The sequence below is a fragment of the Sparus aurata genome, chromosome 6, assembly GCF_900880675.1.
Source record: "Sparus aurata chromosome 6, fSpaAur1.1, whole genome shotgun sequence".
In the NCBI taxonomy this organism is placed as follows: Eukaryota; Metazoa; Chordata; class Actinopteri; order Spariformes; family Sparidae; genus Sparus; species Sparus aurata.
In genome coordinates this window covers 32,556,575-32,577,152 of record NC_044192.1, presented here as the reverse complement: position 1 = coordinate 32,577,152, position 20,578 = coordinate 32,556,575, and the positions used below count along the sequence as shown (strand labels likewise).

At 42.1% G+C, this 20,578-nt stretch overlaps 3 protein-coding genes across 3 annotated transcripts; 1 reads left to right on the top strand and 2 right to left on the bottom strand.

Moving 5' to 3' along the window:
* Positions 1-1,142: 1,142 nt before the first annotated feature.
* On the bottom strand, positions 1,143-3,588 carry ghrh (growth hormone releasing hormone). The gene is made up of 6 exons (XM_030421041.1): positions 3,445-3,588; positions 3,115-3,223; positions 2,332-2,436; positions 1,644-1,748; positions 1,407-1,532; positions 1,143-1,308 (listed from the first exon to the last, which is right to left on the bottom strand). The coding sequence occupies exons 2-6, from the start codon at positions 3,189-3,191 to the stop codon at positions 1,296-1,298; spliced, it is 426 nt and encodes a 141-aa protein (XP_030276901.1). The 5' UTR covers positions 3,192-3,223; positions 3,445-3,588; the 3' UTR covers positions 1,143-1,295.
* Positions 3,589-5,853: 2,265 nt separating this feature from the next.
* cdk5rap1 (CDK5 regulatory subunit associated protein 1) lies at positions 5,854-11,792 on the top strand. The gene is made up of 13 exons (XM_030421081.1): positions 5,854-6,542; positions 6,639-6,742; positions 6,835-6,869; positions 7,011-7,111; positions 7,193-7,403; positions 7,508-7,628; positions 8,739-8,969; positions 9,547-9,644; positions 9,728-9,783; positions 10,010-10,140; positions 10,276-10,425; positions 10,726-10,866; positions 11,350-11,792. The coding sequence occupies exons 1-13, from the start codon at positions 6,257-6,259 to the stop codon at positions 11,479-11,481; spliced, it is 1,797 nt and encodes a 598-aa protein (XP_030276941.1). The 5' UTR covers positions 5,854-6,256; the 3' UTR covers positions 11,482-11,792.
* On the bottom strand, positions 11,160-20,074 carry LOC115583869 (bactericidal permeability-increasing protein). Its single transcript, XM_030421082.1, has 16 exons — positions 19,985-20,074; positions 17,950-18,057; positions 17,740-17,854; positions 17,512-17,640; positions 17,273-17,428; positions 17,096-17,159; positions 16,394-16,454; positions 16,210-16,301; positions 15,926-16,102; positions 15,786-15,845; positions 15,536-15,703; positions 14,306-14,373; positions 14,154-14,196; positions 14,007-14,070; positions 12,454-12,530; positions 11,160-12,301 (listed from the first exon to the last, which is right to left on the bottom strand). The coding sequence occupies exons 2-16, from the start codon at positions 18,050-18,052 to the stop codon at positions 12,260-12,262; spliced, it is 1,419 nt and encodes a 472-aa protein (XP_030276942.1). The 5' UTR covers positions 18,053-18,057; positions 19,985-20,074; the 3' UTR covers positions 11,160-12,259.
* Between the last annotated feature and the right edge of the window lie 504 nt (positions 20,075-20,578).

The window sequence follows — 20,578 nt, the reverse complement described above, 5'->3', positions numbered from 1 at the left end:
GTTTGATGTCACACTGTTCCCTGCACCAATCGGGATTTAGCAGCGCTGGAATCGGAATCTGATTACTGTGGGCGGGATGTTGAACTAAATGGGCAAGCCACGGCCACACGGTCCTGATGAATGAATAGATTGTTTGTGACGTGTGATCAGCAAACTGCGCCAGTGTCAAAATATGCAGAATGGAGTGTTACATCATGACGTATATTAGTGGACAGCTATTACTGATGCGTTGACTAAGAAACATTTTAATATCTATGGCTGAGGTCGGGCTAATTTTGAATACCTCTTATAAGTGGTTCTCAACCTTTATTCGAGTCACAACCCCCTCATCACTGAGACTGTTCACGACATCCTGTCAGTGCCACAATTCTTATTTTTCTCTTACAATCAGAGCTCATGTGACTCACAAACGCACTCAATAAAATCTATTCTAAGGCAGATGACATCACGGTTACAGGTAATATAATGTTAAAAACTGTTCTCCAGTCAAATCATGTTTTTTGTCCACAACCAGTTAACTCGGTATCCCTTTGTTAGTCCGAGCCCCCCACATGGAGAAACAATGCTTCGCTTACGGGTGGGTAATTTATTTTATGTCGCTACATCGTGTTTTACAAGCTAATCATATGTATTCAAGCAACTTGTGGGCAAATAAATTGAGGGGATCTGCAAAGCAACTAATAGGCCTACCTAAAAAAGTTAAAATATTGCCCTCTGAAAGGTGACTTAACGATGGTAGAGTTAAGGTAACATTTTTGCATTACTGTTCAAGCAAGATTGTTTAATTTAAAGGGGCACTATGTAGTTTTGGAGAATACATTCAAACTCAGAATTTGAGTTTTTTATGATATCAATGAGGTAATAATGCCATCTCAGAAAACATCATTCCATAACTGAATAAACAAGCTGTTCTCAGAAGAAAACAAGGTCCCCAGGACACTGTTCGAAGTCAGAAAGATGGCAGGGTCCGCCACATATAAACATGCACATGTTCCTTCCATCATGAAAATAAAGAGAGTTTGTTTATTTAGTTTGATTAGGCATTCAAAATAAAAACAGAAACAGTCAATAAAGATCTGTCTTCCCCAAAACTACATAGTGCACCTTTAACTGCTGGACATAAGGAGTCGTGAGCCGGGCTGTAGGTTTCGTCACAGCTTTAATGGGAATACAAAAAAAATGACAACATCATTTTCACCTGTACAGAACAGGTCGGAGGGAGTTTTAGAAAAACAAGCGGTGATGGCTGAATAGTGCCGCAACGAGGATGCTGTCCGCTCCGTCGATCTCAACTCTCAACTCAGCAGTCTGTAGGGAGGAAAGACTGACGTCAGCACGCTGTTATAGTCAGATCAGTATTTCTAAATGTTTTCACTGGAGCGATGAGCTTTACGCTAGTTGTTCACCTGGGCCTCATGACGTTCCCGTGCACTCCTCTGTATCTCTGATTGCTCAGGATGGAGGTAAGATCTTCTTTATAGGTCCCTTCATAGATGTCCGACCGACGCTTCATGTAGCTCTCACTTTCATCTCTGTGGAAAGAAACCATCAACCGCTCGTGTTTCACTGTGGAGTCCTGTTGCTAATCTTACAATCCGCAGATCTGCGGACTGAACTGACATCATGCCTCTCGTGCTACCTACCCCAGCCGTTTGCCCATGATTGTCTGAAGGAACTTCCTGGCAGAGATTTGACCCAGGACCTTCCTGTAGCTGTTTGTAAAGATGGCATCAGCGTGGCGTCCTGAGCTAAAATCAGGAGGTGGACACTGAATTACATGACGGCGTTCATGAGCAGCTTTCGGAAGTAAAGTAAACTGCAGTGCCATGAAGCCACGATAAAAAAGCCGTAGTCCAGCTTAAAGGGTCAGTTCATGTAAAAGCACATTAGGGCCCAGCTGTGTAGACGGTTTTGTCTTATTTGTCCAGATGTTGAGATGTCCCTCTGTCTCACCCTCCTGTAAACTTCTGTTTTCTTTTTTTGGAACCACTTTCTAACAAATAAGGAGTCTCTGTAAAAACTGTTCACAGTGATGTCTGGAAACTATGCGTAGTAGCTGGTGCACTTTTTTATGGAAGTACATGCTGATGTTGAATAATAAAAAAACAAAAGCTAAAACATTCAAAGATTTCACGGCTGTGAAGACTGCTGAAGCAGATTCATTCGCCTCTCTTGTACTGAGGTGGAGGCGGAAAGCAGCCAGATATTTTAAAATGAAATCAACCCTGATCCCCTGAAGGTAAGTGAGATTTTTTTTTTTCTTTGTTTGGGAAAACTGACCCTTTAAACCGTCCTTTACATCGGCCACTCGGTCCATATTAACAAACTGACCGTATCTCTGTCAGCTCCCTGGGGGGACTGGCGTCTTCCTGCAGCTGCTCAGCTGGATTCTTCATAGAAGATGTCATCAGGATGGACGTGTCCCTCTGGCCGAACCTGACAAACATCCACGTTAACTAAATGAATGCACACAAGCACTTCCACACGCACATTACCCCCTACTCGTGTGTGAATGTATGTAGATGTCCGCCCAGAAAATGTACTGATTAAATTATTACACAGAGTTTTGATGGTGAAGTTGGGTTTCAGACAAAAACAGTATCTTAAAAAACACTCCTGTAAAAAATTAAATATTCTGCAGCTTGGCTGTGATTAAGGCACTGTGTAAACGTAACATGCTGATTAATGCAGACACCTTGACCCTCTTTAGCATAACAAGTGCCGAGGGCACAGCCATGACATGCAGTGAGAGGTTTAAACATCATGTGCTGCATGCATGAATGTGCCCATTCTTTAAGCCCTTATGTCACATATTGTATTATTATATTATACGCATGTTGATTTTATCCCTGTAAATACTAATTAATAAAAGAATTGTGTTTAAAAACACACACATATATACACACACAAGAAGATATTTGTATGAATATATATATACATGTATACAATAAAAAAAACTATTCTATTCTCTCTCTCTATATATATATATATATATACATACATAAATACAAATATAATCTTCACGCACTTTTCAGTATTTCTTCAAATTCAAAAATAATCCACTAAATTCTTTCACAAAAATTCAGTAATTTGTGTAAATCAGTCAGGACTTACCTAATGGACGGGTAGAGCGGGGAGCCTGATAAAGACATGACCAGGCAACAAAACAGCAGCAGTGCAGATTTCTCCATCCTCACAGCCAGTCCAGGAGAAGAATGGACAGCTAGAATAAATGACAGGGGAAAAAATTACATTAGAAAAAAAAAATGCTGAAACCACAGTTCCCCTCAACCAGCCTCATCGCTCTGCACAGGGCACTGAAGTTGCAGCAGGCAGAGACGTACGCTGTGATGGAAAACATCAACATTTCGTTTAAAATGCTCAGAAATGAGCACGGACGTGAAAGTTGGGGCATCACACTGACACACGTGGTGGACGAGTTACCTAGATATTTTGTGTGAATTCAGAGTGTCCCTGCAGTTCCTCTTTATTTGGCACCTTCCACGTTCATCATCTCTCACTGCCAGGAAAGGACTGGACTGAAGAAACACTGGATCAGTGATTGTTAGCCCTGCTTCCATGGTCAGTTTATACTGAACCTGGAGCGCCCAGACACTCCCCCATCACACATCATCATCTCTCTCTCTCTCTCTCTCTCTCTCTCTCTCTCTCTCTCTCTCTCTCTGTCGGTCTACTTGAGCTGCATGCTATTTTTTTTTCTTTTTGTCTTTCGTCTTAGATTCAAATAAACAATTTTAATCAAAAGAATGTACGCGAAAGGATGACACACTGTTTATTGTTGGTCAGTATAGGATACTGAACACAATGGTCATTTTTTAGAGCACAGTCCAGTCCCGCACACGTTTTTCACCCATGCAATGGATAGGTTTGTTAAAAAAAGGTCGACGTGTCTGTCACACAGGTATTGGAAAACCTTTTAAAACGCAGATTAAATACAGAAGGTCTATTTGGAAACTTGGCAGTAGGTTTGGTAAGTAATGTTTTACAAGACATTTCAGAAGAAGACCCTCGGATCCAGGTCCTCATTCGTCCACAACAGCCTGAGAGACTTTAATTCAGTAACACAGGTTTTCATTCAAAGGGTGACTCCACCAGTTTTACACATTAACGTGTATTTACAGGTCTTGGGGAGTACTATTGCATGCAGAATGTGAAAAAAGTAGCATGAAACATTTTTCTTTCTAAAATTGATGGAGTTACCCTTTAAGTTGCCCCCCCTTGTCTATAAATATGAACCTTCTGAATACAAGTATCATATTCAGAGGGTGCCAGTCTGAGGTTGGAGAGGGCAACTGGACTGTCTTGGCTTACAGCCATCTTAATCTTTGAAAAGCACGCTGAAATAGGTTAAATATTGCCCTAAAGACACTTAATAAGACAGATGACTCCAGCAGAAAAACACCTAGCTGTGAGTTTGTATTGTCCACATGTGAAATTGCCTTCTGGTAAGGTTGACACCAGTCGGGTTGATTTAATATGGAGACAATTTGAGTGCACCCATTTGTCTTCGAGGTTTCTTCCTCTACAAAAGGTTACCCTGAGATGTTCTTTATACAGTTCACCAACTTGTGGGTCACCAGTTAGGACATGCCAATATCTTTAGACTCACGGCTTGATCTGTTGTCCCCTTTGAGAGTATCCCAGGACACCATCTAGGGGAGATTTGTTGTGGGCTTGTTCCAGTCTCAAATTTCCAGATACTTTATTCAGTGCTGTGTTTAGTTGTTTGGTGAAACATTATTATTATTATTATATTTATTATTATTATTATTATTATTATTATTATTATTATTATTATTATTATTATTTCATTTAGTCTCACTTTTTTTTTTTTTTTTTTTTTGATGGAATTTAATTTGGGGGGAATCTGACTATCTGCATCACGAAAAAGAATGTGTTGCTTTTGACTTTTAGAGCCATTACATTACTATCTTCTAAATGCTTAGTAGGATACAAACTTTTCACTAAAATAGTATCTTTAGCTATTGCCCCTCGAGGAAATACAAAATGCACCTGTACCTTCAAAGGACTTGACCTATAAGATAAGAACCTGGTGGGGAAAACAAACAGACAAAAACAAACAGAACCAAGTGTCTACCATATTGGATATGACGAAAGGACGTATTGCAGCCTCATCACCTAGAACACATTAGAATGAACAGTTCTGACAGTAATCAGACTGCATTGTTTTAATCTTTTATGTTGTGTGCTTCTTGTATTTTACAGTTGGTGACACAGATGGAGCGACAGCATAAACAGACATAATTATATTCTGCCACTGGGGTTATTTCTGTTAAGAGAAGTTATTAAACCTAACTGTAATTTTTTGGGTTATTTTTCATTTTATCTTAATTTAACCCCCCCCCCCCCCATCCACTCCTCATCCTCGGGACCATAACGTGAAAACTAAGAATGCATCTCCTATAAATAACAGTTTAGCATTTATGGCCGCTTCAAGATTTTGATAATACATTCTTATGAAGCCCTGAAGATTATTTTTGCCGACGTCCGGAACGTGATGAAGGTTTATAGACGGATCGTGAAGTTGGACGTACCAGAGGACACCTTTTACGAACGGACTGTTGCGATGCAAGAGGAGTCTCTGTCGTCTCGTTCCGTCTTTGCTCAGCAGAACAGCCCCTTTTCATCCACCGCCAGGACCTTTACAATATAACCGTGTACTGATGATATCGTTTAGGTACGATATTCGGCTCCAGACGCCATGTTAGAAAATAATCAAAATAAACAATAATTAAAATAATCAGGCTAACAGTTGCCCCTGTTTTACGCATGCGCGCTTGGCTGCGGGATAATGTCAAACACAAATACTGGTCGTGATAGTTGTGGTAATGCCGGTAGTAATATATTTAGCTATAATTTTCGCTTCCGTGCTAACAATGATCATGATTTCCGATCGGTATTGTTGAATAACATTCGTGTTTTTTGGCAGCTCAACGCGTTTTCCGGGTTTCTATCACGCTACGCTGGAATGAAGAGATGTTCCTCTTGGTATTCAGACGTCTTTGGCGCCACTTGCCAAGAGTGTCTAAATGACATTCACCCACCGTAGCTAGCACTCAGGCAGCACTTTATCCAGTAAGATACATAAGGGACAATGTGTGGGCTGCAAAGTCGGCTAAAAGTTGCTAACATCACTATGTGGCTCCTCGGTTAGCGCTAAGTCCGACATTAGCCACAAACCCTATGCTCTTGTAGCTAGCTAACTTCGACAAGCATGGAGCACATGAGGACTTTAAAACCCTTGTTTACCATTCCCCAACGCTGGAAACCCGTCAGGTGTATCCGAGCCAGATATTGCTCTAATTTAGCTAACACCGGTGTGACTTCTAAAGAGAGGAGGACAACTCCAGACAAGTTCAAGTCCAAGGTATCCTCTGGTCCAAGCTTTGAGGATTTCATCAGAGGAGTGTCAGTTAAGAAGACTTATGCTGCAGATGGAGACTGCTCTGACCACCAGAGTTATCTGTCTGAGGACTTGGAGCTGGGGAATTCAAGAAAAGGTTGGGCTGCATCACTAAATAAAAAAAACCCTATCAAGTTGATTTGTTGAGTGCTTGGGAGAAATGCTGAGCTGCTGTTTTGACTCACTGTTGCAGTGTATTTTGAAACCTATGGATGTCAAATGAATGTGAACGACACAGACATAGCCTGGTCCATACTACAGGGGAAGGGCTATCTACGCACCGTTGACTTAAGCGAGGTACAGGAGAACTTTGTCTCTCTACAATTTCAAGATTGGTTAAAAAAAAAAAGACACAAACCATTTGACTAACGATGTCATTGTGCCCACAGGCAGATGTTGTCCTTCTGGTAACGTGCTCCATAAGGTAAGATCAAGGCACAAACCCGAACGCAAGCTTTTTGAAAAAATTTGACTGACAATGCACCAAAAATGGCATTACCAGAGTTTTCACGAGTGTAATTTAACGCACCAGCTAATTGAGAGACTTGAACTCTTCTCCTAACAGAGAAAAAGCTGAACAAACTATCTGGAACAGACTACAACAGCTAACGGCTATGAAGAAAAGACGGTTAAAGACGCAAACACCAATGAAAATTGGGATTTTAGGTAAGTTAGTCCACTGATGTGCACAGCTTGGGTTGTCTTACAGAAGGGTACAAATATAGATCGGTGGTTGTGTCTGTCCAGGGTGCATGGCAGAGAGGCTGAAGACGGAGCTTCTGGAGCGGGAGAAGCTGGTAGATGTTCTTGCCGGTCCAGACGCCTACCGGGACCTTCCCCGCCTCCTGACTGTAGCTGACGGAGGTCTTCAGGCGAGCAACGTGCTGCTGTCACTAGAGGAGACCTACGCTGACATCATGCCCGTCCACCGTGCTCCTCAGGGATACAGTGCTTTTGTGTAAGTTGTTTTCTCGAGGGAAGTTATTCACTCTGTTCTGCAGAGCATTACTGTCTGTATGTTGCAACCTCTGATGACTTTGCGTGCGTCTTTTGTGCCGGCAGGTCCATCATGAGAGGCTGTGACAACATGTGTAGTTACTGCATTGTTCCTTTCACCCGAGGGAGGGAGAGGAGTCGACCGGTCAGCTCCATACTTGAGGAAGTTCGTATGCTCTCTGACCAGGCAAGTTAGAGCTTCAACTCTCAACTGCTACGTTTGTGTATGACTAGCACACAAACAGAGGCCCTGTTCAGACCCGGTATAACCATCCGTGCCGAGTGGTTGACCACAAGTGGACAGCTTTAAGTACAGTTGCAAATGCCCCCAAGATGCACTGAGTGCATATTCAAGGTCTGATCACTCAGACCACATTCAGACACAGGTTACAATATTCTTTTAGCAGTGTGTACGTGCATGTATCCTGGGCAGCACTGGCGGCCTACTCAGTTGAAGTCCTTTGTAAAACAGGAGAAATGAGAAGCAACAACAACAGGCAGAATGGACTAAACACTGTCTGATTTCCATGTGGTTCACTGTGACCTCAGTATTCCCAGACTCCTCACAAATTGTCTGATTTTAAGAGTTGGGTTAGCAGAAACTTAAAAAAACGTGGTTAAACGTGGCAAAATGGCTGCGGATAATTCCATTCATGACTTTTGGTACATTTTGGCATCAAGTGCAAAACATGAAATTGTTTCTTTTGTTGGGAAAAGTGTCAGTTTGTCGCAGCCTCGCTGTACCAGCCTGTCTGCTTCTGTGCCTGAAGTGCGTTTTTACCTGCCAACATTTACCAGCTGTTTGAACAAACTGTTTAAACTATCTTCACAATATACACCACATTTATGACTGGAAATACAGTACAAATGAACTGATATAGGAAAGTGCTTTGTCGCCCGTGGAGAAAACCCCAAGACTCCTTTAAAAATCCCTCAGCTTTGTGAGTCGTTGTGTTAGGAGAAACTTTATACATTTTGTGAAATCTATCGCAAATTCTGTATTATTTGGACCTTCTTGTAAATTTGGCAAGCGTTATATCAGAATTTCTGAATTTCTGAAATGTGTTTATTTGCATATAGAGCGGTTTCCCAGAAAGTGAGCATTTTAATGTCAGGTGCGAGCTGACGGAATCAGAGCTGTCCATTTGTGTTTGGATCTCTCCAGGACGAATGTTCATCCCATGTCCGATCTGGCTCAGTATTAGTAATACTAGGATAGTTAGGAAGGTTGTTACACTGTAGAGGATGAGGAGGTCAGCCACATAACGCGGCGTGTGTGTCGGATGTTTTTGTTCAGGGTGTGAAGGAGGTGACTTTGCTGGGTCAGAACGTGAACAGCTACAGAGACACGTCAGAGGAGCAGTTCTGCAGCTCAGACCTGACCCAGCTCAGCCGGGGCTTCGAGACCGTCTACAGACCAAAACAGGGAGGTCTGCGCTTCTCCGACCTGCTGGACCGAGTGTCACGCATCGATCCCGACATGAGGATCAGATTCACTTCCCCTCATCCCAAGGATTTCCCCGACGAGGTACGCAGCGCACAAACGGAAAAAAAGTCCGGAATGTTCGAACGTTTAAACAAACTGCTCTTTGACGTGGAAAACAAAATTCAGAAAAACAGCCTCTTTTCAAGTGGCTGTTTCATGAGGAAATTCTTAAAAACGTAGACCATGCATGTTAAAAACAATCTGAGTAATAATCCAGGGGTCGAGACACAAACAGCCTTCTTCAGCGTGACACCCTCAGTACAGTGTCCCCTTTAATAGATCCTAGATAATTGCAAAAACGTGTAGAAGGCAGATGAATTCATGGGTGAGAAATTACAAAAATTACAAAGTGTGACCACCAGATGGCCATGCAACATCTGTAGAAAGAAGAGAGAGCAGGGACTTGTTCCACTTCACCTGCTTTCAATTCTGCTTAAGGCAGCAGCTGCTAAATATGCATTCTCCAAAGCTCTAGATCATAACAAAATAAAGCACTGCAAAACTTGTCTTTTTCCCACTTGATTACACTTTCCCACAAAATCCTGCTTCTTTCTTTTTTCCTGTATCAAACTGTGATGATTGAGACTTCCTGACCTGGTCTATGCGCTGGTGTTGTCAGGTCTTGCATCTGATTGCGGAGCGCGGGAACATTTGTCGGCAGATCCACCTTCCAGCCCAGAGTGGGAGCAGCGAGGTCCTGAAAGCGATGCGTCGTGGGTAAGAGACCGCTGTGCTTTATTCCCCCAATTAAATCATCAAAGCGAGTAGTTTCTTATATATACTCTTATCTGAATTTACAGCTACACAAGAGAGGCCTACCTGGACCTGGTGATGAACGTCAAGAGAATTATCCCAGGTGGGCGACAACATTTTTTTTTTTTTTTAAATTGAATTTGCAAGGATGGATTCCGTCGGGATACTAGTACAATATTTGACTTCAGTAAAAGTAAAACCACTGTTGTATCACAGCCATGTTGCACCTCCCTGCTCATAATTTGTTTAAGGTAAAGTCGTGTGTTTTCTCTGTTTAACATGAATTGTGTGTGTGTGCGTGTGTGTGTGTGTGTGTGTGTGTGTGTTAGGGGTGAGCCTCAGCAGCGACTTCATCTCAGGCTTCTGCGGGGAAACGGAGGACGACCACCTGCAGACCCTGTCTCTGATCAGGGAGGTGGGCTACAACGTGGGCTTCCTGTTTGCCTACAGTATGAGAAAGGTGAGCTTTCGTGTGTCCGTACGGTACGTGATGCCACAAAAACGTTCTGTATTTCCCAATGAAATCTAAGCTGTTGTTTTCAGGCGTTCTTTTTCGGACGCCCTGTGAAATCTGCCTTAAACGTTTCTCTCTCAGAAAACGCACGCCTTCCATCGGCTACAAGACGATGTGCCGGCGGAGGTGAAGCAGCGGAGGCTGGAGGAGTGCATCGGTGTGTTCAGAGAGGAAGCTGCGAGGGTCAACGCTGCTCTCATCGGCAGCACACAGCTTGTCCTGGTGGAGGGAGTGAGTACTCGCTAAACTAAGATGGTGAACATGGGAAAACATCACCCTCCCACAGCATCTTCATGATGTTAGCATGGTGGAATTTGCATTTAGCTCGAAGCAAGTGCTGCCTCACAGACTTTGACCTCGTTCTCATAGTGTGAGGGAGGTGATTGATGGGCTCCTATAGAAATACAGACATTGAATTATGAATGAGTAACGCGCTTCACCTAGATAAAAGAAGTGCTGTTCCACTGTATCGGGCTACTGCAACATGTTACCAGGCAACACCGCTCAACTCTGCTCTCCATTTTTATGCAGGAGAGTAAAAGATCTGCTCAGGACCTGTGTGGGAGAACTGATGGCAACATGAAAGTGATTTTCCCCAAAGAAGATGTTTCTGCTCAGCATGCAGAGTCCAACAGTGCACCGGTCAATGCTGGAGACTATGTGCTGGTGAAGGTAGTGTCTTTTTCCAAAGTCTCACACTTGGTTACATTTTTTATTTAAAAACAAGCCTGACTGGTGGATTTCACTTTAAGACGGATATATTGGTATTAATTGGCTGAAGAACTATAACAATATACTATATATAAAACGTAGTTAGTTAGTTTCACCATGTTGTACATCGTATGATATGTGACATAAATAGAAGATTTCAAGAGTCAAAGGTTTAATTATCACATGCAATTATACAAGTGCAGCGGCAGTGAAGTGATTTTTCTTCTTCTAAAATGAGAAATCAATCCCCGGTGTTCAGATTTAGACATCTTTATTAAAATCACAGGAAAAGTCTCAGAAACTAGCATGAACAAACGGTCTGCTGATAGTCAAAGGTAACAGTCGGAGGACATCATTTCAACACAGGGAAGAACTTCAAGGCATTATCTGGTCATTTAAAAGGTTTCTTCATTCACTCATTCGTTCTCGGTGTCTTTAATACAGATTCTGTCGGCCAGCTCGCAGAGCCTGAGAGGCCGCGCCGTCAGCCACAGCTCCCTGAGAGGCACAATGAAGCACTGCCAGCTTGATGAACATGTGGCCTCAGACAGAAACAGGACTGAGACCTGCCCTTGATGGACCCAGGTGTCACCGCAGGATACAAACTCTTCTTCCTATGGAAAACTAGCACACTACTCTCGTTGACAGTGAAGACGCGCAGAGGCTGGTTTTACTGGGATCTTGGTCATCTTACAGTCACCCTGGACGGCTGTGGTAACTGCGTTCATGTATACAGTCAGTCGACTAGTGAATCAATATGAAAATCATTGTCGGCTGCAGCCCTAGTAATACCAATGTGTATGTACAAACCGAACTGCTGAAAAAACTAAAACCTGTCCAGATGATGTCAGATTTAGTGATTATTTAATACAAGCGACTGTATCTTATGCGTTTTGTCTTGTGCTTGATTGATGTCTTCGCATTTTTTTTTTTTCTGGGACTGCAGTCAAGATGTCGCGGGTCAGCACATTTGCCGAAATCGCTCCGTGAGCTACAAAGTCAGAAAGTTTTTTTTAGAGAGATTTTTTCCCAAAGTCAGCAGCAGAAAGTGCTGCGATCTGCTTTGGAAAGAAGCATGTTATTACAAAGAAGATGATTGTGGTGACAAACTACAAACCCTGTCCTGCAGACTGAGTACTGTTATTATATGACTGCAGTAACCTTGCTGGAAAAGTGAATCTACATTTCATATATAGAAAACCTGGTCTGAGTTCAAATTTAAAAGATAGAAAAAAATAGCATAAAAAGAAAGCTAAATTCTAAAAGACTTGAGGAGATGCTTGTTTCTCAGGCTCGTAGGAGAAGTTGTTCTCTGGCTGTGATCGTGGAGGCGTGTGCAGTGCAGAAATGCCTTTTAACCTGTGAAGTGGACATCTGTCCCAATCAGGATATTGTCCTGGAGCAAAAAAAAAACACACCACAGAAACATCAGTCATTAACAGCTTTGAGGGTATGATCTCTGTTGATAACCTGCACTTTTAAGAAGTTCTCTGCTCTAGTTCAAATTCCATGGCATATAAATCATGCAGGAAGTGTGCAGTCTCTTACCTTCAGGATCTGAAGCTGGGTGTTCAGAAGGTTCATGTTTTTCAGTGCAGGAAGTGGGTATCCCTTCGCAAGTTGAACTATGAAGCAAAATTCATAAATTTTATCAAAGAAACTAAGTCAAAGTCCAACAGTACAAACATTATTATGACATAAGCCTGGGTTTTGTGTTAGATTTTGATTATATTGAACATAAAATGGATAAACTACAACACACAGGATTAAATGAACTGTAAAATGACAATGCAGTGTAATTCAATTAGAAAACACAATTAAAGGTGAAATGCGATAGAAGCAGAGATGCTAACAAGAGGGGAACCATTTCTGTTGGCTGTCTTTTTAAATCAGCAATGAGACTTTGTTTTGGCCACTTGGGGGCAGCAGAAACAAGTTGTGAACAGACATCACATCACCTTTCTGAACTTAACAAAAAACAGTTGCTTATAATGTTCACACATCCAGCGGTGATGGAGCAACACTATTACTTAATTGGATTCCTGTCCAACCTTCACTCTCTTCCGTTCACCAGCTAATCTCTAGCTGTGTCTGTGTTTGGTACAGAGCAGGTAGTGTTCAGCGGGTTTTAAGGGCTTTTTTCTCTAAATGAAAGCTGCCTGACCGCTGTGGTGAGAGTGAATTAAAACATGTTGCAGCTGCACAGGTAAACACTGAGCTGAAACTCAGTGTAGAGCTCTGTAAAGCTGAGGAGAGCAGCAGATTCAGCTGGTAGTTCTCTGTAAGCTCATCATTGCGAGTAGGGGTGTGCCAAAATATCGATACTATGATATATCGCGATATTTCGTCTTGAGGTACGTTATCAATACACTGGTGCCAAATATTGATATTTGAAAATGTAAAAAAACAAATTCAAACATAGGTATACAACCAAATAAAATTTAAAAAATGGTTTAAGTAGCTCTGAAACCCACACATATAGATATTTAATGATAGTTGTAGTCAGTGTGTGTGTTAAGAAGAGACACTGTGCAATATACTCTTTGGTTACTTGGCTGTCATTCATGTGAAATTGATTGACAATGTTTTGTAATTCCTGTGAAATGGATTCAGCGCAGTCAATAAATTCAGAATTTCTTCAGTGACACAGATATCGTGATGTATCGTGGATGACATTTCTTGCAATATGTCGATTATTGCAGAATCGCTGTATCGTGATTATTATCGTTATCGAGTGCAGAATATTGTGATGGTATTGTATCGCGAGGTACCTGGTGATACCCAGCCCTAATTGCGAGTGACCCCTTCCACATTGCCGTTCGTATTGAGTATAGCTGCTTTTAAATAAACCTCATTCCTAGTTTCATAAATTCATAAATATGTCCGAGACTATTTGGAGTTAGTGAAAGAATTTGAAATAAATTGTTAAAGTCACAAGAAGCCAGCACAGCCTGTCTGCAACTGGCTTGACTTCTCATTTCTGTTTTATAAAAGCGCTGTTCAGATTCAGAGTTCTGCAACTGAAGCCTGTCCGCAGAGCATTACGTAGTGATATGGCACCTCCTTCATGTAGAGCACAAACTGAAAATGCAAGCACTCACCATTCAGCACAGGTATCACCACCAAGTTGAGGACCATTTCAAAGATGCTGTCCAGGGATTTGACCTGCAGGGGTCAGAGTCAGGGTTAGTGTGTTGTGTTGGTACTGACGGTACCTGCGGTGACTCATGTTAGAATGCAGCTCTCACCCGAAACTGTCCCACAGAGCTTGCCCCCAGGGTCAGATCAAATCTGTGCAAACCAGACAGGCAAAATTAGACTGTGACGTTCATGTTTACGAAGACCTTTTGGCCCCACTTTTCTCTTCTGAGAGCACGTAGTGTTTTTTTTATTAACTCACTTGTTTAGGGTGACAGCTCCACCCAGCCTCATTCCGGTGAGAAACACTCGGGCGCTGACACTGGTCTCCTGTAGAGACAATTACAAAAAGTCAAAGTCAAACTCTTTTTAAAATAAACAACACAGTTTTTGCCTACCTATTAGCTTTCATTGAGACCATTTACCTCTTCTCTAAAACTGGAATGTTTAAGTTTTAGTCAATTAGCACATCTTTTCAATTGCAATTACTGTATTATCTCAACAAAAGATCAGAGGTGGGCGAAACTTGCCCGGCAATAGTCAACTTTTTGCTTTAACTTTTCTTTCTGAAGTTAATACTGATGGCACATTGTAATGGCAAAATGACACCATCGACAGCTTGGTTCCCTATAAACCTTTCGCTATTCTATTGAGGATTGAATAAGGACACTAAGGGGGCGCGTCTGCCACTGCAAAACCAAAACAGGAACAGGCATAGTTTTACCCGGTCGCTATCCCCATGTAACAACTGGAATAACTGTGGAAACTCCACACTGCAAAAGCAGACCCCCACTGATGGAGGGGGCAAAGAAGGTGACGAGGAAGAATGATAGAAACCGAGGAAAAACGAGAGTGAAGCGACGATGGAGGGTGCAGTGATTGTGTCATAGTCTGTTCTCCCGCTGATGTGTTCCCCCTTCCCAGCGGGAATGAAGCCTGTTCAGCACCGCCATTTTCTCCCCTTGAACAGCGAGCAACAAAACATGCCTACTTATTTATACAACTGGGTGTTTGACCCTGCCTTTTCACAGCATTATGATCATGGATTTCTAGGCCAAAGTGGCACTCTCAGGGTTGGTTTTTTTTGCTTTGGACGGTAGCCAGACTGCTCACAGTAGCCATGTCGCTAACGCTGTCTTTGTGACACACAAACGCCTATTTGAGCTTTACAGCAGCACCGTGATAGAAATGGCCTCCTGTTGAATTCAAACTTCAGACAAAAAACTAACAGTGGGCCGCATATTACCATGGCCACTGCTAACTGCTGTTGGCTTTAGCTGCCATTACCTACCTAGCTTCAGTTAGCAATGTAGATAGTGGTCCAATTAGCCAGCAGGGCACTGTACCTGCACCGTGAGCTCACATCTTTAGAACAGGAGCCACAGGCAGCTTGGACTACCGGGTAGCATAATAACCTTGAGTAATTTTTTTCTGCAAAACAATATATGGAAGTCTTCGTTTTCCTTTTTGTCATACCAGCTGTGTAACCTACCAAGTTCAGGACGAAGAGAGAGGTAAGCGCGCCATTGGGTTGGATGGCGTAGGCCGTCACCGTGCCAGTGGCATTAACTGTCATGCTGTTAGGCTCAAAACTGGCGATGGGATCCTTAGCCGTCTTCACCACCAGTTTCATCATCAGACCTGGGAAACGCCTGGCAATCTGAAAAACACAACATGATACCTCTGACTGCTTGCCAATGAAGGCAGTGCTTCTTATAAAATCAGTGGAATGTGTGTGTCACCTCCGGGATGAAAACTCCAAACGTTTTGGTGTTGAGTCGGATGGGAGATAATCTCGGGATCTGTTGCGACAGAGAGGTTGTAGATCAGTGTGAAGTCATGACGGTGGATTGATGAGGTAAATTCGGAGGATAAAGCTCACCATGTCATCAGTGATGTCCTCGGAGAGGATTCCAGCTCTGTTGTAGACGAAGCCTGCAGAGTTGGCAGTGAAGGCGGACAAGCTGATGTACACCATTTTGTTGACCTGGGGCGGCAGGGAGATGGCTTTTGGGGAGAAGGGAGGCTCCTTATGGTTCCCGATGTTGTAAAACTCACCCTAAATGACAAAGACGGACAGAAATGTTGTCATATGACCAGGACTGTCTTTTTTTTTATTACCAACCTGTCCTTAAATGTACAGTACAACGATGTGCAATTTTTTACCTTCAAGTTCAAGTCAATGGCGGATGTTGAGATTGTGGGCGGTGACACCATGGAGTATTCAATCTCTGCATGCTTGTCCACCTTGGCCAAAACTGAGGTGAGGTAGAAAGTCTCTCAGATCCATCCAAATATATTATATAAATATCTGACACAAAGAGGTTTTTTTTCCTTTTCTTTTTTTTACCATTGAGAGTTTGCAGACGAGGGTTCATATCAGATATCGCCTTGGTCACCAGGGGGCAGATCTGCAACATTAAAGACCAGAGAAAAAACTACTCTTAGACTTCAATAATAACTTGGTGTTACACAGTGAATTGTGAGAAATGTATTCTTCGAAACGCCCTAGAATGAACACACCATTGTTTGTTTACTTTTGTTTAGCAAGTAAAATGGTAAGTGGAGATACATCTGAGACAGATTTTTTATTTTTGTTAGATCTGAAAGATTGCAGTTCCTCTACACTCTTCATGATCGTTCCCAATCATCAGCAAGTATTTTCGTTGTGGTTGAATTCATCTTAAGTTTAACTTGTAATTGAGAATTTTTATACCATTGTCTACATTGTTTACTTAAAGCTATTTTAAAGCGTGTTCATTTTCTGCTGGCTCTGGCGCCTCCTGTGGACAAAAGATGGCGATGGCGACAAAACACTCACAATGCTTTGGTGTCGCCGGCTTCTTTCCTCAGGCTGTGCTACCTCTCAATTCATCCTCAACATTTAATTGCGACAAATCTGACCAAATTTCGTCTAACACGAAGTCCATATTTTTTGGTGTCAGGGTTTCTTCCGTGGCTGCTCTCAGTCCCTCAGTAAAAGTTTCTCTTAGCAGTTGTGAACAAGTCAGAAGAAGAACATGTTAAGGTGAAACTCCTTGACTTCCCTCACCTGTTTCTCCATTGCTTTTCGCAAAGCCCTATTTATGTATTTTGAGAAGAGATTGTACAGCCAGCTGCAACAGAAAGCAAACACGGTAATCAGAGGAGAATGCTGCATGTCAAGGAAAGAAATGTACACCGATCATTCACATGGCTTCAACCGAACTGCACAGCAAGCTTCTTTTACCTGGCCCCACCATGGAATTTGACCCTAGCACTGCCGACATTGGCGGCACAGTTGGCACCGCTGACCATGGGATGGCCTGTTGCATCCCTGCCGATGGCAATAGTGGCAGAGATACTGAGATCCCTCACATCCAGATCAAAAGAGCCGCTGTCCCTTCTGTCAAGAGACACATCACTGCTGCAGCAAAGCTTTCACACAATACATTTGAATGCATCGATGGAGAAATCCTTCTCACTCACATAAAGAGGTACTTGACCCTCCAATTTCCACGCACACTGATAAAGGCACCAGTAATGGACATCTTGACACCCGTCCCTGCCACCAGATTCACTGACGATGTTGGCAATCCAACACTCTTGATAATGAGACTGAAAGACACAATGTGCTAGTTTGTAAAGCGACTTGGTTTTCCCTCTATCCCAGTTTTTCTTCCAAAATGTACAGTGTTGGATGATTTGGTGACTTACTTTGTTAGGCTGTACCTGACCTTGCCGATGCGAGACACCCTCTGTTTCCCTGAAAAATCAGGGATCCGGATGGCTTTGAGTTTCTCTTGGAGTGCCGCCATTCCCACTTGTCTGCCTGTAACGAAATGCAAGACAATCTGATGATGAAACACTGGAGAGGGCGTTGTCGTTTTTCAACCTGACAGAGAAAACTGGTGCTGCAGTGCTTACCATATTCAAGGCCTTTTGCTGTTATTCTGACCTTCACTCCAGGTTCAGTGCTTAAGGTCATAGGGACCAGGGCCACCAGGGCCAGCCAACAGTAGAGGGACATCTTGACTGTTGGGAGACAAAAAGGTCAAGATTGTAGAATTCTCATTTTTCTGAATATGACACCAAAGTTTCTGCTTTCTGTTTTGTGTTTTTCAGTGCAGGAAGTGGGTATCCCTTCGCAAGTTGAACTATGAAGCAAAATTCATAAATGTTATCAAAGAAACTAAGTCAAAGTCCAACAGCACAAACATTATTATGACATAAGCCTGGGTTTTGTGTTAGATTTTGATTATATTGAACATAAAATGGATAAACATAAAAAAGAACTATAAAAAAAAGAACTCTTTGGCACATTTTCTTTTCTACAAAGTACATTTAGGAAGCAATACAGAGTGGCTTCCTCTTTATAGAGCGACTCTCCCTTTATATACAAGTTACTGGTTCCTTAATCTTCAAAGTCCCATTGATAGATGCCTTAACATAGATTACTCACTAAGTGGCTTCTCCTTAAAGCACAGACCATTCTTTACTCTAGTACTGTGATCATAGACATCTGAAACGCGACAAGGAGCCCTGCTTTTTGTAAGAGTTCAGACGTAGAATTGTGGAAACCACTGGTTCATCCGTTAACAGTGTCTTGTGTTTTAATAAGCATATCATGCATTTTTTTTTTTAAAAGGGCAATTTGTAGTTTTGGAGAATAAAATCAAACACAGAATTTTAGTATTATAATCTTTTTCTATAATGGAATAAACAAGCTGTTCTCAGAGGAAAATAAGGTCCCAGAACAAAAGACCTGGCGGGGTCCGCCACATTTAAACAAAGCAAAACAGTATGAAATTGTGCTGTCCTTTAAGGTCAGTTTGTTAATTCAGTCGTGAAGTGGGTTTATTCAGTTTGTTTAGGCATAAAGAAAAATCAGTCAATGAAGATCTTTCTTTCCCCAAACGACAAATTGCGCCTTTAAAATAAAGGTTTGATGTGAAAATTAACCCCACACCAAATTCATGTTGTGGAATGAAAAGTTTTAAAAAAGCATCTCTATCTGCACTGTATGTCAGATAGTCTTGAGATACTGATACTTGTAATTGTACTGAAGCACTACTTGAGTGCATGTACTGTCCAGTGCAGCCTTGGGATTCCTGCTTCAGTGCAGGCTTGTGAAAGGGCTCACTGTCAGCTGAAGAAGGAACCACATGAGCACTTGATTCAATTAGGCTGAGATTAAAGGCGCAGGCCACCATTTTAGTCTGAAAGTGGATGTTTGAATCGGCGTAGAAATCTTTGACATATTACAGATGGAAAACGCGCTTTCTGCAACATTCAAGTCATCACGTTTCAAGACACAATTCCAATATTTCAGTGGAAGAAAATGCTGCGGTTGTCACGTGCAGTCGTTGAATGAAATGAGAAACATGTAACTAATTCTATCTTATGCTCTTCTCTGCTGCTGATGGTGCTTGGACTTTGGTATGTTGCACGTGCGAATAAAAGATTTAGGCTCTGAATGTGTCGAAGGGCTGAACCGATGATGTAAGACATGTGACCATCAGTGGAAAGCTGTCTTCAGGACATTTCCATGTGGGTCACAAGTGCGGTGGAGGAAGGGAGGTATTATTTTCTACATTAATGTGCACAAAAAAAAATACAAAAATGAAACACCTCTCACCTCTGACTGTACATACAAAGACATCGGCGATGAATGTTTTTCCTAAGTTGTTATTTTTTCATCAAAAGACAAGCAGCGCTGACAATACTATCTTTCCTACTCTGTTTTTACAGCCACTTTACACACTTTCTAAACATGTACTACTTGCCTTACTTGTTTGCTTCCAAGTGCAACAAATTGAATGTCTATTGTACGTAAAAATCCATCACACCAAACACATCAGAACCAGCCTATCCACAGCGGAATCTGCCTTTGCCAAGAACACTTTCTGATAACTCAAAGTTTGAAGTTGGACCCATGCAGATCATATACAGCAACTCTTACCTGAAGCAGCAGTTTTTCAGGACCAGACAGCTTCGGATGTGTCACTCTGACTACCAGCAACTGGACTGAGACTTGCATTTATATAGACGGAGTGAAAGGAAGTGGAGCACACAGCCTCTAATTCATTTACTCAATCAGGAACTGAACCTGGCCAGGGGAATCTCCCACAAAGAGCAAACATTAGCACACTCGAAATTGTACATTTCTTCATTACTACACCGCCCTGCTCTCTTATAATCTCTTCAAACTCCACAGTGCTCTTATCTGAGTGCTGTTTACCTGAAAAACAAACTCAGACAGCTACAGTTTGACATGGTTTTCAACTATCTTGTGTTTGTACTGTTGCTGATAGCGTTGTTTTCCAGTTCCTTCTATGAATTTGCAGTTCAACACACGGAGATAAAAGTGCAAAAGTAGGCCACATTGTTTATGAGTATATAATTATAAAATAAAGTTTATGGGTAAGTGAGTAGGTTTTTTTTTTTACTATCCTCCTCTGTCAGCGTTTGCCATCAAAACACACAATGCAAGATGATTCAGTCCCTTGTACTGAACAAACCGTATAGAACTTTCATTAAGAGGAATGATGTTACC

Excerpts from the sequence above, each read along its gene's own strand:
- ghrh (XM_030421041.1), bottom strand. The coding sequence starts at position 3,191 with ATGGAGAAATCTGCACTGCTGCTGTTTTGTTGCCTGGTCATGTCTTTA. Across the intron at positions 2,437-3,114 it reads CCGCTCTACCCGTCCATTAG|GTTCGGCCAGAGGGACACGT; the intron begins GTAAGTCCTGAC and ends GATGTTTGTCAG. Across the intron at positions 1,533-1,643 it reads ATCATGGGCAAACGGCTGGG|AGATGAAAGTGAGAGCTACA; the intron begins GTAGGTAGCACG and ends TTCTTTCCACAG.
- LOC115583869 (XM_030421082.1), bottom strand. The coding sequence starts at position 18,052 with ATGTCCCTCTACTGTTGGCTGGCCCTGGTGGCCCTGGTCCCTATGACC. Across the intron at positions 12,531-14,006 it reads GGTGATACCTGTGCTGAATG|TTCAACTTGCGAAGGGATAC; the intron begins GTGAGTGCTTGC and ends TTTGCTTCATAG. Across the intron at positions 12,302-12,453 it reads CCCAGCTTCAGATCCTGAAG|GACAATATCCTGATTGGGAC; the intron begins GTAAGAGACTGC and ends TTTTTGCTCCAG.
- cdk5rap1 (XM_030421081.1), top strand. The coding sequence starts at position 6,257 with ATGGAGCACATGAGGACTTTAAAACCCTTGTTTACCATTCCCCAACGC. Across the intron at positions 6,743-6,834 it reads GCACCGTTGACTTAAGCGAG|GCAGATGTTGTCCTTCTGGT; the intron begins GTACAGGAGAAC and ends TTGTGCCCACAG. Across the intron at positions 10,141-10,275 it reads TTGCCTACAGTATGAGAAAG|AAAACGCACGCCTTCCATCG; the intron begins GTGAGCTTTCGT and ends TTTCTCTCTCAG.